General features: G+C 42.2%; 1 protein-coding gene across 3 annotated transcripts in view; it reads left to right on the top strand.

Annotated features, from left to right (window-relative positions):
- Positions 1-15,036, top strand: part of LOC145361859 (polypeptide N-acetylgalactosaminyltransferase 6-like) — a 78,557-nt gene extending 63,521 nt beyond the window's left edge. For all 3 annotated transcript variants that reach the window (XM_080217843.1, XM_080217844.1, XM_080217842.1), the window contains exons 7-11: positions 1,657-1,857; positions 3,067-3,198; positions 6,766-6,867; positions 8,265-8,417; positions 12,807-15,036. In XM_080217843.1, coding sequence (XP_080073969.1) covers positions 1,657-1,857; positions 3,067-3,198; positions 6,766-6,867; positions 8,265-8,417; positions 12,807-12,917 — 699 coding nt within the window. In that variant the 3' untranslated portion in view covers positions 12,918-15,036. The remainder of the gene's footprint in view (positions 1-1,656; positions 1,858-3,066; positions 3,199-6,765; positions 6,868-8,264; positions 8,418-12,806) is intronic.
- Positions 15,037-17,922: the final 2,886 nt, after the last annotated feature.

The raw sequence follows: 17,922 nt of genomic DNA, 5'->3' as shown, positions 1-17,922 counted from the left end.
TGAGCTTTAGGTTAGACATTTGAGGCGCTGAGATAAGATCCACCAGAAGGTGGCGCAGTTGTGCAGTGTCATTAATGTCAGTGTTTCATTCCAAAGAATAAATTTTCTGAACCTAAACTGCATAGCTGTAATTAAGCTTTTGATGCCTATATTAGCAGATGGATGTGATTAGTGTCTATTCTGTGAAACATGAAAGAATTGACTCTTTTTGGATACTCTGGGCTGACACTTTAGTGCAATACTAAAGGAATGCCATATTATGTGCCATTTTTCTGATGAGGCATTCGCCCAAGGCCCCATCTGGCCCTTCGGTTGGGTGTAAAAGATCCCACAGCACTTTTTGAAGAAGAGTGGGGAGTTCTCCACGGTATCCTGGTCAATATTTATCCCTGAACCGATTTATTTGGTCGCTAATATATCTAGATTTTTGCTGTGCGCAAATTGGCTGCTGCTTTTCGTACAACAAATGACTACGTTTCAGAAGTTCTTCGTTGACTGTGAAGTGCTTTGAGACATCCTGAAATTGCGAAAGGCATGATTGAAACGCTCAAGACTGTGATGGATGGTTACTTGTGGTAGAAGACAGATTGTAGGTTCGTGAATCTAAAGAGAAAATGCTGGAAAAATCTCAGTAGGTCTGGCAGCATCTGTAAGGAGAGAAGAGAGCTGACATTTCAAGTCCAGATGACTCTTTGTCAGAGCTAAAATAGTGGGAGATATTTATACTGCAGGGTGAGGGAATGAAGATAAGTCATAGCCACAGAAACCAGGGAAAAAGACTTCTAAGAGCTGTCTGTGGAGAGAATAAAGGATGCCATCAGCCAAATGGCAGAGAAGCTGAAATCAGAGGGTAAGCTGTGACAGATGGTTCTTTTTGGATAGTAAAGCAAGGTGAGCTAAATGGCCTTCCTCAGCTGTGCTGATTTTATAAATGGGAAACAACTGAAAAATAAAGGTTTTTAATGCAGAGCACAAATTGTTTCTAATAGGAAGGTATATAATATAATGAAATATAAGCTCGGGGCAATTATTGTTGGAGATACCCAATGTATGTTTGTGGGATAAGATGGGGGAGCAGGGTGCATAGGAGATGAACAGGGTTCCTGACTTTGGTGCCCTCACCAAACTTAGTGCCAAAGTTAAAAACAATATAGGCTTGGGTGAAGGGTTAGTATATGAAGTGGGAGCAAAAACAACACAACTGGAGACGAAATTGAGAATACTCAGAACACAGTCATGGTTGAGCCTAGAAGCATGGAAGATCTCATTGTTAATCCACAGTGCTGTAAACATTCTGTACCTGGACTGATGGTTCACTTCCTTCAGACTGCCCGAGTCTGTAACTCCTCACAGTCAACTCCCTCAGATCATGCTATCTTCAACCACTGTTTGTGCAGGAATGTATATTTCAACTGGATGTGAGACAACTACAATCGTAATTGGCTCCATTTTTGACTCAGGAATACAGAGCAAATTTTTACAAAATCAAAAGTCTTTCCCACATTTTAGTGTAGCATGAAGAGGGTTAATAAACCAACATTACTGGGAATTGGCTATAATATGTGAACCCAATAAAGGAAATGTGTATCTGATTTAAAATCTTGTGTTGCCTACTGTTTGGTATTGGCTAATGACCACGTTACCTTTTTGGTTTAGGTCTGGCAATGTGGTGGACAGTTGGAAATTATTCCCTGCTCGGTGGTGGGCCATGTATTTCGTACCAAGAGCCCGCACAGCTTCCCCAAAGGTGTTCAGGTTATTGCTCGCAACCAAGTGCGCCTGGCTGAGGTCTGGATGGATGGCTACAAGGAGCTGTTTTACAGGAGGAACCAGCAAGCCGAGAAGATGGCCCGAGAGGTGGGCAAACTGCAGTTCATTCTTTTAAAATGGTTATAGCTTTAATTCCCTCTCTCCCCCCCCACCCTCTGTTTGCATAACCAGGGTTTCTGAAAGAGGACCCTGTTCCCATCATTCCAGTTTCTTTTCTAACAGAGTTGTGTATCCCTAGGCATTAGTTCTTCTCAACTGCAGCCAGCTACTTACTGAATTTAATGTGGTTTCACATTGCATTACAAGACACTGATCAGAATATTAAACCGATCCGCTTTGACAGATTACAGGAATATATTTGCTCACTATGAATAAAGATATGACGTGCGCAGTCCAGCAAACGTTTAAAATATTATGAAAATATCAGTGTCCATAATGCATTTTATTATCATTTTTGTCAGTGTAACTAGGAAATATAACTTTTTCCTGATGGTTGACAGATGAAGTTCTGAGAAAAATCTAATTTAACGGGTCACTTTCAGTAGTGTTCACAGAACAGTTAGAAGTGGAGTGACAACAGTCCCTTGATCAGAATTCGGAAAGAACTGCTGTTTGAGATGGAAGCTTTTTGTTCACATCAGTCTACTGATAAACCAATGGGATCAAAAGATCATCTTTAATCTCTGCAATGAGTAAATCTATATTGTGTTGTCAAATTCTTCTGTCACTCCTTCATCCTCTTCCTCCCTTTGCTCCCCCTCATTCTTGGTGGGATCGTTATCTGGATTCGCTCCCACCCTTCTCCTCCAGTACATTATGATGCTATGTGCACTGAGGTAACCACTACAAGGCAACAGAATTTAGCAAAACCACAGCATTGTGATCAGAACACTAATACAAATACAGTTGGAATCTCTGCACGATGCTCTCTCTCCATAATAGGATACAGCACTTCTCATGGCAACTGTTTCCCTGGCCTGGCCCAGTTTTAAATAACGTGTGAAGTACGTTCTTAGCACCCCTAAACTCATCAACTCAACAAGCTATCCAAACTCGCCAACCAACTCAAACCATCCAAACTCACCAACCAACTCAATAAGCCATCAGAACTGACTTTCCAGAGAAACCAAGTTCAATTGTCAGTTACCTTGCAACTCTGTGCCATGGAGAAACCTATTTTGAGTTAAAATTAACTGAGGTGTTCTGCCACTCTCCTTTGCAGCCAAATCAATTGCTGACTCATTTCAATGTAGAGTAGTATCCTTGGTATTCACCTGTTGTTCTGTTTCTTTTTAGAAAACTTTTGGAGATCTTTCGGAGAGGTTTCAGCTGAAAGAGCGTTTAAAATGCAAGAATTTTACCTGGTATCTGCAAAACGTGTACCCCGAAATCTTTGTGCCTGACTTTTCTCCAGTGCGTTATGGGGCAGTAAGTAGTGATGTTTGCTGACAACTAAATGCAGTGGTGCCGCTTCGTTGCGAGAAATGGAGATAGAATTCTACTCGTTCCCTCAACTGTGGTGTATACTTGCCCCTTCCATTTAGTTTCTCTTTTTAGGATTTTGGAAGCCGAAGGGCTATTTTACTCCAAGCAAAATACAATAGCCACTTTCACCTAGGAAATTTTCTTTACCTTTTCTGTGACATTTCAAACAAGCAAGCAAGTATAGAGAGACTGGAGACTTGAAATTCCATTCAAAATGCAATAGAGCAGTGTGGTAACGTGGCCCCCTTAAGGGTTGATCCTTTGCAGGCCACATGATTGGGCTGGACCCTATGGAGTGGCGTAAGAAGCTGGACCAATGGGGAGCGAGGGTGCGAGTCCTGGGTCGGGGAGGACCTTCTGTTAGAGCCCAGGGGAGAAGAGAGTAGACATGTGCGTTTTTCAGACCCTGATCATGATGTGGAGATGCCAGCGTTGGACTGGTGTGGGCACATTAAGAAGTCTCACAACAGGTTTATTTGGAATCACAAGCTTTCGGAACACTCGCTCACCTGATGGAGCAATGCTTCGAAAGCTTGTGATACCAAATAAACCTGTTGGACTTCAACCTGGTATTGTGAAACCCTTATATTAGTTGTTAAACTCTTTGGAGCCACATTAAGTCACCTCCAGTTATTACAAACTTCCATTCCTGCTTCTGAAACAGCTGGGCATAGCCATAAAGACTAAAAATGGTTTGGGAAATTAGCTGGTCACCTTATGGGGAGGTGATTCTCCCAATTTTTCTCAATACTCTGGATCTAGTAGATCCAATGTGCCCAAGTTAGGAGCACAAACATCACCCATTTTTTTTTTAAATCAATAAGAATACTAAACATATGGATCATCTTTTATCTAATCTCAAATTCTGAGTCAATTTAAATTTGTGCATCTATTTTCCATCATCGGCAAGAATCAGTTTCAAGTTTTCTGCGAACGTGCGCACATATGCAGAAGGGCGTCAGTGCCATCTTGCAGGAGGCAGGTCAAATAAGGAGCTATGAAATGTTTAAATCAACTTGAAGCTCTGAATAATGTTTTCTAACCTGTTTTGAAGCTCCATTTTCCATAATGTTCATAGGCTTTGAAATGCCTTGATGCACTGGCTTGAATTTCCCCTCCCGCCTTTAGCAGAGGTGTTGATCAGTTTCCAGTTAACAGAAGTCTTCCCTGATCTGTACTAAGCATTCGTCTGCTAGTAACCCATAGCATAATATCAAAATCCCATTAAATATCCTTAAGTACTCCCATTTTTAATGTTCCTCGTAATAACTATTGTCCAGTGGCTCTGATATCCATCATCAAGAAATACTTTGAAAGTTTCGTCATGACACGAATCAATTCCAGCCTCCCGGATTGCCTGGATCCATTATAGTTTGCCTACTGCTGCAACAGGTCCACAGAAGACGCCATCTCCCTGGCTCTGCACTCAACCCTGGAACACCTAGATAACAAAGACACCTAAGTCAGCCTCCGATTTATTGATGATAGCTCAGCCTTCAACACCATTATTGCCACGAAACTCACATCCAATCTCCTTTGCCTGGGCCTGGGCTTCTCCCTCTGCGACTAGATCCTGAACTTCCTAACCAACAGACTGCAATCAGTAAGGATTGGCAACAATAACAGCTCCATGATCATCCTCAACACCAGTGCCCCACAAGGCTGTGTCTTCAGCCCCCTTTTTAAATGGACCTATCTCGCATTAAGTTGATCTTTCTCTACACCCTAACTATGACTGTAACACTATATTCTGCGCACACTCCTTTCTTGCTCTCTGAACAGTATGCTTTGACTGTATCGCGCACAAGAAACAATACTTTTTCACTGTATACTAATACATGTGACAATAAATCAAAATCAGTTAATCCCTGCATGATGTGAAAAATCAAAGCATCGATTTAAATTGAATATACTCTTTTGAGACAACAGACGTAATTGTTCTGTACACTTCTGGTTGTCACTTTTTGAAGCTAATAATTTTCTCTACCTACACTTTTTAAAAATCTATTTGTCTGTGTTGGTGGGAGTGCGTGGGTCCATAGTTGCTGACAGTGCTTCCCTCAGAGCCCTTTTTAACTAGAAAGTCAAATTGTTTTTAGTTGTATTTTTTAAAATCCTTTGCGTTTCTTAATATTCTGAGGAAAGCTCTACTTGGTAACTGTTCAAACTCTACCCTTCGGGATTTCTTCCTTTCAGCACCACTCTCCTTGAGTCTCTCCAGTATCTCTTGACCCCTCTCATTCCCTTTTTCCTCTTACTTGGTGCCTATGTTGCTAAAGGCTGTCCCCTTTATATAATGCATGCTATAAAAATGTGTGTTTAATTAGTGAGTTTGTGATCCAAATTTACAAATGATTGTTTTAGTGGTGGACAAACCCAGATCATGTTATTGTAGTTAGTCACGCAGTAAATTTTTAACTATACTACAGACTTCTACACGAGATGCTAGAAACCAGGAATTCTTCTCCCCTCAAGGCTGTAGTTGCTGGGACAGTTGGAGTGTTTGGGAATGACATTGATAGATTTATGTTGGATAAAGGTATTGGGGGATATGGGACTTAAGTAAATTAAGTTGAGGTACATATCAGCTATGATCTAATTGAATGGTGCAACAAATGTTGGAGGGACTGAATGGCTTCCTCCTGTTCCTAAATGTGCTATAGTCTTGGCCCCTGCTGCACCAGTGTTACAATTTTGTAACTGTTTGAAATTTAATGAAGGATAGCTGGTTTGAGAGTGTCCTTGGGCACAGACTATCCAGCCGATTGATATATAGGATCCTTGCAATCTTTAGACAAACCTGCATCATATCAATGTGGACTGTATTCGAACCCAGTTCCCAGGCAATGCTAATTTCTATTTCAATATCAATGCACTAACAGACACTGCGTGACAATCGCCAGGCAAGTGTTTCCTTCCAGTCAGGGAATGCTTCAGCAGTCAAAGGTATCCCGCCTCCAGTCGTCGGGTAAGCATTCTCCAAAGCAGCCTTCAAGACACATGACAACGCAGAATCGCCGAACAGAAACCGATAGCCAAGTTCCACATGCGTGAGGACGGCCTCAACTGGGATCTTGGGTTCATGTCTCACTACTTGTAACCCCCACCATTTGGCCTGGGCTTGCAAAATCCTACTAACTATCCTGGCTTGAGACAATACACACCTCTTAACCTGTGACTATCCCTCTCTCCACTTGCACTGTCCGTACCTGTAAAGACTCGCATCATCATTATCATAACCATTCTCATGCAATTGTGTGCTTACCTGATGAAGGAGCAGCACTCAAAGCTCTCAATTCCAAATAAACCTGTTGTACTTCTAACCTGGTGTTGTGAGACGACTTACTGTGCCCACCCCAGTCCAACGCCAGCATCTCCACATCACATCAATGCACTAATTGCCTTTAATCACTCCTCACTGCATTTCAACAATTTTGCAATTTGATTTTGTTATAGACTGTAAAAAGCAACAAGTGTTGAACTTTTGATAAGTCGTGTGTTGTTTCACAGATTAAAAACAAGGGAACGCAAAATTGCCTGGATGCTGGGGAAAACAATCACGGTGGGAAGCCTCTGATAATGTACCCATGCCACGGAATGGGAGGCAACCAGGTACAAGGCAACAGCCGCTTGAACCTGCGAGCAGTGTTCATTCTGCATTCTGTGTTCTGTTTTTTTTGGTATGGCATACTAGTAACGAGTTTGTAGTCAACTTTACGATCAATATTGTGTGGGGAAGGAGGAGAAACCCAATTTGAGAATTTGGTCTAGATATTCTACCCATCAGTGGCAGATGAAATTTAATATGAATCGGTTTAAAAATATTGCAAGTAGGGAGAAGCCCTGGTGATTTAATACTCTATCTGCCAAGTTAACTAAGGATGAAGTTCAGAGATCTGAGGCTGTTCATTCACAAGATGTGGCCTTAATTGGCCTTGAGAAGGTGATGAGTTGCTGCCTTGTATCACTGCAGTCTGTGTGGTGAAGGTGCTCCCATAGTGCTGTTAGCGAGCTCTGGGACTTTGGCCCAGTAATGACGAAGGAGCAGCAAAGTTCGAAGGCAGGATGGGGAGGGAAATTGCAGGTGGTGATGTTCCCATGCGGCTGCTGCTCTTGTCTTTCTCGGCAATAGAATTTGGAAAGTGCTGTCAAAGATGCTGAGGTGAATTGCTGCATGATGATTAATGACTGGATGATTAACACTTGAGAATAGCTTTAGTGAGTTTCTGCATGGTGATTACCAACTAGATGATTGATATTTGAGAACAGCTATTAACAAAGCAAACAGGAATGCTGAACTTTTATAGCCAGGACAGTGGAGTCTAAGTTGGAGGAAGTCATGATCTGACCTTTTGAGTGCCGTATCCAGTTGTGGTTATCAAGACGCACCGATACATTCAAGGTCTGTGAATGGTAAAGGGAAAGTTTTTGATGTTGGTTCCTTTCAAACTAGGTTACAAAGATAAAGATGAGTGGAAATATAATTGGTTTAAGTGAGGGAAGAAAACATGTAATGGCTGCTTCTTATATGGTTCACATAATTACGGCAGTGAGTAGAAGAGTTTGAAACGAGGAAAGCGCTAGGTTTAATGCCTGGTCAATTGGGAAAACCAGACAGATTTCTGTCTCTGATCCTTATCAGATGATCCCTGGAATTAAACACGTGGGCAGGATTGGACTTGGATGTGATGCCTTCTCCCCTTACTTTCCCTAACTACAAGGTGGTCAAATATTGCCAACACTTGCTGTCTAGGCTCACAGCTGGAGAACAGCTACTTGGGCAAGATACTAGAGGGTGCCTGGCACCTGTGGAACCATATGTCGGCAAGGAGTCAATGCCTTCAGGAAAGATGGGGGAAAAAAGTTGGCACAGGAAGGAGGCTAAAAGTCATGTAGGTTGGCATTGGAATAATGCTACTTTAATGGCATCAGTGCTTGGGGTAGAGAGAGATCAGATGTGTGAGGTGTCTTGATATTATGCCCTTTTTTCTTTCCCTTGAAATTTTCAGTATTTTGAATACACAACCCAGTCTGAACTACGCCACAATATCGGGAAGCAGCTGTGTCTTCATGCCATGTATGGCTCCGTTCAATTAGAGATGTGTAAATACAAAAGGAAGGATACAGGAGCACCAGGAGAGGAACGCTGGGAATTTTCAAATGTAAGTGTTGTATTTAGGTGGGAAAGTGGTTTTGTGGGAGTTGGGTGAGGGTTTAGCAACTTTCTCTCCTTGCTTTCTAAAATTGATTGGTTTCCAGTGTGCAGTGCAGTGGCTGCCTTTGATTTATCTTGAACGTGGTGGTTTTTCAGGTGAATCTTATCAAGAGTATTGGCAAGTTATTCCAACCCTGCCCTCATCCAAACTTTGCACATATGTCTCTAGCAGGAACAACTGCCTGAAATCCTGAATGGGAATCTGGGCTCACTTTTTCCCTTACCTAACCCAGAGGTAGTGCGACAAATTGTTGTCTTCCACTGTCCCCTGAGTTTAATATCAGTTAACTCACCAAATTTGGGAAATCGAACCTTGGATTCCCATATGGCTTTAGTACTTGCAGGACAAAACTTTCCAAACCCAATAAGGAAACTGCTCTTGTAATTATTTTGAGATGGATTACAACTGCAATGGAAATTGAAGATGAGGTGTACAAGAAGGGAAACTTAAAAACACTGACTAAGTAGCCATTGCGTTGACTTTTCTCAGTTTTCTCTATTAGTGATTACCCTCCAAACTACCACCTCTATTCCTGCTAAGCTACAAATACAAAATGACCTGCATATTTGTTGTGTTGAAAGACTCCTCCAACATCCTCCGACTCGAACAAAAACAGGAAATGTGGGAAAATCTCATCGAGTCTGACAGTATCTGTGGAGAGAGAATAGAGCCTAATGTTTTAAGTCTGGATGACTCTTTGTCAGAGCTGTTTTTGTTTCAGAATCCAGCATCCGCAGTAATTTTGTTTTTATTTTAGCCACTGACTCAAATTTATTCTTCCCCAGAACTTTGAAACTAGAGAATTCTTTACCATTCTCTGTTTCCCATTGTCCTGTAACCTATCAGACTTTGAAAGCTAAGCTTGGTGCTGAACCCCATCTGAAAGTCTATTTATTAGTGTCACAAGTAGGCTTGCATTCCCACTGCAATGAAGTTATTGTGAAAATCCCCTAGCTGCCACACTCTGGCCCCTGTTTGGGTATGCTGAGGCAGGATTTAGCATAGCCAATGCAGCTAACTAGCACGTCTTTCAGACTGAGGGAGGAAACCCATGCAGACATGGAGAGAATGTGCAGACTCCACATGGACGGTGACCCAAGCTGAGAATTGAACCCATGTTTCTGGTGCTGAGGCAGTAGTGCTAACCACCTGTAACTACTTGGTTTACCTTTTTACCATGTTGTATTTTTTTTTTTCAATGTTACTTATGTCCTGTGTTGTGGGCCTTGGGATGTTCACCTTGCTTCTCATTTTCACAAAAAAATTGGCTAATTTTGAATGGGAAGGAGGTGGATGGACATTTTATGAACTGGCCATCTTGCCATTATCTCACTGTGGGAGCTTGCTTTCTGCAAATTGGCTGCTGCGTTTCCTGCATTACACAGTGGCAACACTTCAAAAAAATAATGAATTGGCTGTAAAGCATTTTGGGGCATCCCAAGCTTCCAAAAAATGCTGGATACACTCTTACCGGCAGTTCACACCCAGCTGCAAGTGGAGACAGAGTTTGGCGCTTGGACAGATCTCCATTCGCTGCAGCAGGTCCAGAAAATCCTGATGGCATGAACGGCTGGAAACCTCCCCCTATGTAAAGTGCCAGACTTTCTTTATTACGTTTGACCTCCATGCTTCTGGACTAGGAAAGGGAAAAATCAGCCAGCTTTTCTATTTTGGGTCACCTTTACTCTGTAAAGGAAATGCGAGTGTCTCACTTGGATAACATCAGGCCCAGTCATGATTTCTCTTACCACCTCCCCGCTCCCACTCCCACCCCTACTCTGCCACATAATGGTCGAATACAATGAACCGACTCGCTGTCTCTGATTACACGTGATGATGAATGACATCTTGGACACAGGGTTGGGGAGTCAGTACAAGTGGAACCATACTCTATTGCGAGGCATGGCTCTTGCAAAATAAATGTGGGAGAAGCATCTGACTTTCACTTGAAGAAATGTAGTGACCTAATGTTTGTTCAACCACTCTGGTATGTTGTGTACAGTCTGCACTCAAGGGACAGTCATTTATCCCGCACTCATCAGAGAAGTGTTTTTTATACCAGACTTGTACCAGATGAGTTCATTTTCAAGTGGTGTATATTCTGATCTTGTCAGCTGTGTTCTTAGATTCGCTAGTTTACAGGTAAATTAAAGCTCTTTTAAAGGAGCGGTACAGTGGTGAGTACTGCTGCTTCTTAGCACCAGGGATCTGGGTTCAGTTCCAGCCTTGGATAACTGTGGACATTCTCACTGAGTTTCCTCCCACAGTCCCAAGATGTGTAGGTTAGAGGATTGGCCATGGGAAATGTGTGGGTTACAGTGATAGGGTGGTGTGGGGGGGGGGGGGTAAGACTGTCAAAGTCGGTGCTGACTCAAAGTGCAGAAAAGGCCATTCGGCCCAAAGAGGACCTGGTAAAATGCTCTATTGGAGAGTCAGGAAGTGGCCAAAATGGCCTCTTGTGCACCGTGTAGGGATTATATGATTATAACAGTGATTTATAAAGTTCCTGAGTGTAGTGGATTAGTAAAGTGTCATTTCATCCCTGGGACTTGAATACTAAATTGACACACTTGCTCAGTCATTTAGATGATCGATTTGCTTAGATGAGATAACAGATAGCAGACAGCAGCCAAACTATTACATATTACCGTCACTAGAGAGGTAGTGCATGATTGACTAGTGGGACTGATGGTGGACAAGTCCCCAGGACCGGATGGAATGCATCCCAGGGTTCTGAAGGAAATGGCAGAGGTGATAGTAGATGCCTTAGTGATTATTTTCCAAACCTCGCTGGATTCTGGGGAAGTGCTAGAAGATTGGAAAACAGCTAATGTTACGCCGCTGTTTAAAAAGGGTAGCAGGCAAAAGGCAGGGAATTATAGGCCGGTTAGTTTAACGTCTGTTGTGGGCAAAATGCTTGAATCCGTCATCAAAGAAGAAATAGCGAGGCACCTAGAGAAGAATTGTTGGAGCAGACGCAGCACGGATTTGTTAAGGGGAAGTTGTGTCTGACGAATTTATTGGATTTCTATGAGGATGTGACTAGTGCAGTAGACAGGGGAACCGATGGATGTGGTGTTTCTCGATTTTTCAGAAGGCATTTGATAAGGTGCCGCACAAAAGGTTGCTTCAGAAGGTTAGGGGGCATGGAGTTGGGGGTAAGGTGTTAGCATGGATAGAGGATTGGTTGTCTAATAGGAGGCAGAGAGTTGGTATCAATGGGTGCTATTCTGATTGGCGGTTGGTGACTAGTGGAGTGCCGCAGGGATCGGTGCTGGGGCCTCAACTATTTACCATTTATATAGATGATCTGGAGGAGGGGGCTGAGTGTAGGGTGTCAAAATTTGCTGGAAAAGCAAATTGTGCAGAGGGTGTGGAAAGTCTGCAGAGGGATCGAGATAGGCTGAGCGAGTGGGCGAGGACCTGGCAGATGGAATACAATGTTAGCAAGCGTGAGGTTATCCACTTTGGCAGGAATAATAGTAGGAGGGATTACTAGTTAAAGGGCGAAAAGCTGCAGCATGCTACGGTGCAGAGGGACCTGGGGGTCCTTGTGCATGAGTCGCAAAAACCCAGTCTGCAGGTGCAGCAGGTGAACAGGAAGGCAAATGGGATGCTGGCCTTTATAGCGAGGGGGATAGAATATAAAAACAGGGAGGTCTTGCTGCAACTGTACAGGGCACTGGCGAGGCCGCAGCTGGAGTACTGTGTGCAGTTTTGGTCGCCGCACTTGCGCAAGGATATTTTTGGCCTTGGAGGGAGTGCAGAGGAGGTTCACTAGGCTGATACCGGAGATGAGGGGGGTTGAACTATGAAGAGGCTGAATAGACTGGGTTTGTACTCGTTGGAGTTTGGAAGGATGAGGGGGGATCTTATGGAGACGTATAAGATAATGAAGGGGATGGATAGGGTAGAGGTAGAGAGATTCTTCCCGCTCAGAAAGGACAGCAGGACTAGAGGGCACAGCCTCAAGATAAGGGGGGGGCATGCAGTTTAGATCGGAGTTGAGGAGGAACTTCTTCACTCAAAGGGTGGTGAATCTGTGGAATTCTCTGCCTGTTGAAGTGGTGGAGGCTACCTCACTAAAAATTTTTAAGACATGGGTAGGTAGGTTTTTGGTAGGCAAGGGAATTAAGGGTTATGGGGAGAGGGCGGGAAAGTGGAGCTGATCCACTTCAGATCAGCCATGATCTTATTGAATGGCGGAGCAGGCTCAAAGGGCTAGGTTCTCATGTTCTCATCTGGGTGTAAGTTAGTAACATCAGGAGATGATGGGAAAATTTGGGAGATGGATAAAGCAGTATTTTAACTTGTGAATTTTGTTTTCTTTTTAAGGACAATCTAATAAATTCTGCCACAAATCAGTGCTTGACTGCAACAGGCCAGAACCCAAGCACAGCCCCATGCAACTCTGCAGACCCATACCAGCAGTGGTCTTTCATCTAATGCCGGCAAGGGAGGAGCTGAGCCTAAGGAAGCATCCAAAATGCTGAATGGCCAACAAAGTGGCCTTTCACTGTCAAACACTTGTGTGATTGTGGATTTTTGCCTCTGGTGTCGAGAGCAAATAATTTCATTTGTTTTTTTTTTAAAAGAAATCTCGTGGATTGAATGGATTTCCACAATATTTTTTTTTAAAAAATTCTGTCTAATTTGCTGTGGGATTTCAGTAGGTTATCCCCTTCTAAATATTTTGGATTTTAAAATTTCTCTTCTCCACTGCCCTGATCTTTAAAAGAAAATGTCATTTGCACAGACAGTGCACTAGTTTTCCGGAACCTTCTCATATTCTAGAAGACTTTCATGTCAGGTTTGGTTGGATTTTGACTTGACTTGAATCTGATTTATTTACCACTTTAATCCTGCATTTGACCCAAGGCAGGGCAGTAACCAAGTCTGATACCATTTCAGCGTTGGCAAGAAAGAATGATTTAGTCCAATCTACTTACTTCTGAATCTGTTAATAAGGAGTTGAGAGACTATTACCTGAAATCATGTCTTGATATTTTCCTTTGCCAAATAATGGTTGGAAATTCCTCAAATTCTGGTGTAGGGAAGGAATCTTTTAATATGCAATCATGCACATTTCAAATTTAATGAAGTTCACTAGCTTTGGATCGTCTGAACCATTCCATGTTGTCTGACATCAAGAAACTAGAACACCATGAAATAGAGTGCAGAGCCAGGCACGCAATTATCTGAGATTCCTGGTGCTAAATGCTGTGTCCATGAAATAGAACGTGCTAGTAAATGGAAAGTGTAGCAGCCAGCTCCCTGAATGGTGAATGCCCAACATCTGTCAGACTGCCAGAGACATACAGGCAAGGGAGGGATTTCTCCCAAAGTGAAGGAGGATTGGGAGGGGGAGTCTGTTCAGAAAATCTGCATACAATTGCTACTGGAACGGAGTACTGATGGGCTTGGATCCTGATCTAGTCTGTGTATCCTTGGTTTAGAATAGTATATTTGTAGATTGAAACGGTGGTTGGTTCAGAAGGTTTGTGGGTTCAGCGGTGCTCCCAGGGCTTTTCGTAAATAATCCAGCTTGACAAGCAGCACTCAGTACTATCAGGAGTATTGTCTTTTGGATGAGAGCTTAAGAGGAGGCCCCATCTGCCCCTTCAGGTACATGTAATAGGTCCCATTATTTGGTCATTCATCTTGTTGCTGTTTGTGGGAGTTTGCGGCGTACGAATTGGTTATTTTATAGCAGCTATGACACTTCAAATGTCATTAATTGGCTGTGAAATGATTTTGATATGAAAGATGTTATATATAGATGCAAGTTTGTTCATTCCATTTGGAGCTCAACTATGATGCAATATTAACACTATAATCACGGTGTATCTGTTAAAATCCAAATTTTAAAATTGGCAATCTGGCACCAAATATCTATATGCCAGGGTACAATCCTATAAGGTGGTGTCCTGTGAAGTTAGAAACCTCAGGTATTCACCGGAAGAGATTTTGACAAGAAAGGCATTTCTCTAGGAGGCGGGGGTAAGAAAGTGCCACCTTGGAAAATTCACATTATAAGCAAGGGAATTATGCTGGCATGAGGGTTGTAGAGCAGAGGGACTGTGTTAAAGGGGACCAGAAGAAGCACTGAAGTTCCTTGAATCATTTTTTATCCAGGTGAAACTCCACCAACAGAAACTTGGTGACATGTGTTTTGGTTTTTGATATTTTCCAGTTTGTACAAATCATCTGCTAAAAGATAATCTATCAAATGAGAGGGAGGGATTAAAGGGGAAGGTATAGCGCTAATCGATGGTTGAGTTTGTTATCTCCAGGTCTTGTGAATGGGGAGCTGCTGTTGCTGGTGTCAGATTTGCCTGTCAATCACTGTTGCCCTTAAACTGTGCGAGCTGCATTATTGTCATGTAACAGTGTTACTACTTGATGGGAACTGCCTTACTCCAGTACTTTCTCCACTTTGGTTGATGTGAAATGTTTGTGACAAAGGATTGAAACTCCTCGTTACATCATCACATCCGGAAGATTAGTATAACGAAAATGTCTATTGTTCTCACTGAAATGTAGACTGCATGCCGCCCCCTACCCCCTACCCCCTATCCCCTCCCCTCACTGACTCAGCAAGCATATCCAGTGAGCAGGCCCAGGTTTGTACCTTAGCAGGGGATGGCAATTGAAGCACTATTGAGCAAAATGCCTCTGGCTTGAACTAGCTAGCTACAATTCCTACTTCTGATCCTGATTAATCTGTGCAAGTGTGGGCAAAATCAGGATCAGTACTCATGAAACAGCCTGCCAACACTTGCCATCCAGATTTGGGCATAATTCCTACTTGCATGAGATGTTGGGGGTGGCTGGTGTCTGTGGAACATGCCCAGCAAGGGGAGTCAGGACCTATAGAAGGGCAGGAGAGAAAACTGGCAAGGGAAAATGAAATCGAAGTGTGCGTTTAAAATGTGGCCCAGTAACAATGCACTGACCAACAAATAATCGCTGTTGCAATTGGGTTTCAATTTGTGCTTGAACACAGTTGACATTGTATCCTGCAGAAAACCATATGTGAGGCAGCTTTAACATTAAATCATGGTAGGTACATTACAAGCAGTGTCTTCAAGTTAATAGTTGTCTAAATCATTTCCAGTCAGTCACTGATCATTTCGGGAATTGTCTGAGGAAAGCGTTTGAATCAACTTTACGGGTAAACATGGAGATTTTTTCTTCTCTCTCGAGGTACATTGCACCCAGCTGCATTTCCACAGATGAGCGATCAGTAAAAGTGGCTCTGGTCTGAAGTTGTACAACTTCAGATAATTGAAATGCTTACAATCAATTTTGCACATTGAGCTGCATGTGTGTTAACAGCAGCATTGAAATGGGCTTCAGGTTAATTTTGGATTACTGTGTTTGAAATCGCTAAGCTGCAATAATTGGGGATTGACAAAGGTAGCCATGCAGAACCCTTTTAACTGCATGAGGCCATTTTGACTCTGGATTTCCCAATTGAACTTTTTTCCTATTTTAGATATATGAAAGCTGTATATTTTTCTAGACTTTTTCAATTTTCGAATACTCTGCTGTGTGGTTGCACTTCTAACACATGCGGCTATGATATCCCACCAGTAAGCAAGCACCAAAGAATCTCTGTCCTCACCTTACAGTATCATAAGTCATGAAGGTACCAATGTGAGCCTAAATTTACTCTTCCTGAACTAACTTGCGCATCCAACAACACTGCAATCAATGGTCAATCTATCCAATAGGTTATTTATATTCTACCTGGACAGTCTGCTTTATGCAAAATAATTGGTGGTGGTATCTGGCTTAGATGCCAATTGTGCTTTGTTCTAGGTCCTGGTCTACTCAGAGGATGTGAAAGATCTCTTAAGGGGCGGGATGTTGCTATTGCACCATCTTCCCCATGCTGATCTTCAATTGAATACTGCTTCCTCCAGACATCTGGATGGTATTCTAATTCCTAAATCTGAGATCTAACTGCATTCAGTTTTTAATTTATTTCTGAAGAATTACTTCTGTACTTCACTGCAGGTGGCCCTCCGTTGTATATGTATATCCTGTCGTATGCTTACTGTACAGACCACATCTGCAGCAAAGTGTTGACCATTCTTTTAAAAATGTAGGAAAAGTGGTTAAATAATTGGAAAATTGAGTAAATTGCTCAAATCTTGCCAGTTCGACTTGCTGTATTTAATTCTTTGAACGACGCAAAACAACACCCCAGAGTTCAATTCCCATTTTGTGCTTCATTAGCTGGGGGCAAGAGTCAGGACACTGATTTAATTTCAGGGGGGGAAGGGGGAAGGTGTGGAAATTGGCCATGATCATGCTCTTCAGTGATGTCCTAGCTAATATTTATCCTTCAACAAACACCTGAAATAAATCTCTGATCATTTATGTTGTTTGTTGGGCTTTGCTGGTATATATTATTGCCACATTTCTTACATTCCAATAATGGTCACACCTTGAAAGTAATTCATTGACTGTAAAACACTTTGACCAGACAATGAAAGGTGCTACATGAAAGACAAAACTGTGTATTTATGTTTAATGAGACCTGCTGAAAGCATTGTAATCACTCCAGAGTGAGGAGCATAGGTATTTGAGTATGCCCATTGGCATCTATTGATCTGTATCCCGACATAGTCACTATTGGGCTATGGGGAGAATTGGACAAGAAAGTACAAAGGTGGAATTGAACTTTTCCAAAAGGCTTCTTTCTTGATTAGAAAGAACTGTTCCTATTAAGTACTGTTTCCTACTATCAAGCACTTCTGAACATTGTTTTTTGCCTTATCTGATTTTGAACAAAACTTACTGCTACAATAAAATCAATGTTCTAATTGTGGGAGTGCTGTTTGTTTTCTGTCTTTCCTAATCCATTAGTTTGATACAAATGGTGTAATGTCTGCTCAGTGCTGACTATCGCGTGATTGATGTGTGGAGCAAAAGAGATCCCTTCAGAGCCTTCTGAGTTCCTTCAGCTATTATAATGGAAAAGAAACCTCTAGGTGACAGCAATCACCACATGATAGAATTTTGCATTCCTTTTGAAGGTGAGAAGTGTGGGTTTAAAATGAGCATTGTAACCTGAATAAGGGTAATTACAACAGTATGAAGGCAGAGTTGACTAAAGTGAACTGGGAAACTAGGTTAAAAGGTAGGACAGTGGAGATGCAATGGCAGGCTTTTTATGGGGATATTTACTATTAGCAAAGATTTATCCTAGTGAGAAAGATACTTGGGCTGCATCATCTTTGGCTAAATACGGAAGTTAAAGTAGTACCAAATTAAAAGAAAATCTGCAAAGACTAAGTCAGAAAATTGGACAGATCTTAAGAACCAGCAAAAAAATGACTGAAAATAATCGGGAGAAATTAGAATACAAGTGAAAGCTAGCTAGAAATGAACAGAGTTTCTGTAAATCTTTAAGAAGAAAAAAGACAACTGAAGTGTGTGC

This window comes from Carcharhinus amblyrhynchos, chromosome X (assembly GCF_965287045.1).
Source record: "Carcharhinus amblyrhynchos chromosome X, sCarAmb.v2.hapA, whole genome shotgun sequence".
NCBI classification, from domain to species: domain Eukaryota; kingdom Metazoa; phylum Chordata; class Chondrichthyes; order Carcharhiniformes; family Carcharhinidae; genus Carcharhinus; species Carcharhinus amblyrhynchos.
The sequence above is the reverse complement of the archived record's forward strand: the minus strand, read 5'-3'. Positions and strand labels throughout refer to the sequence as shown.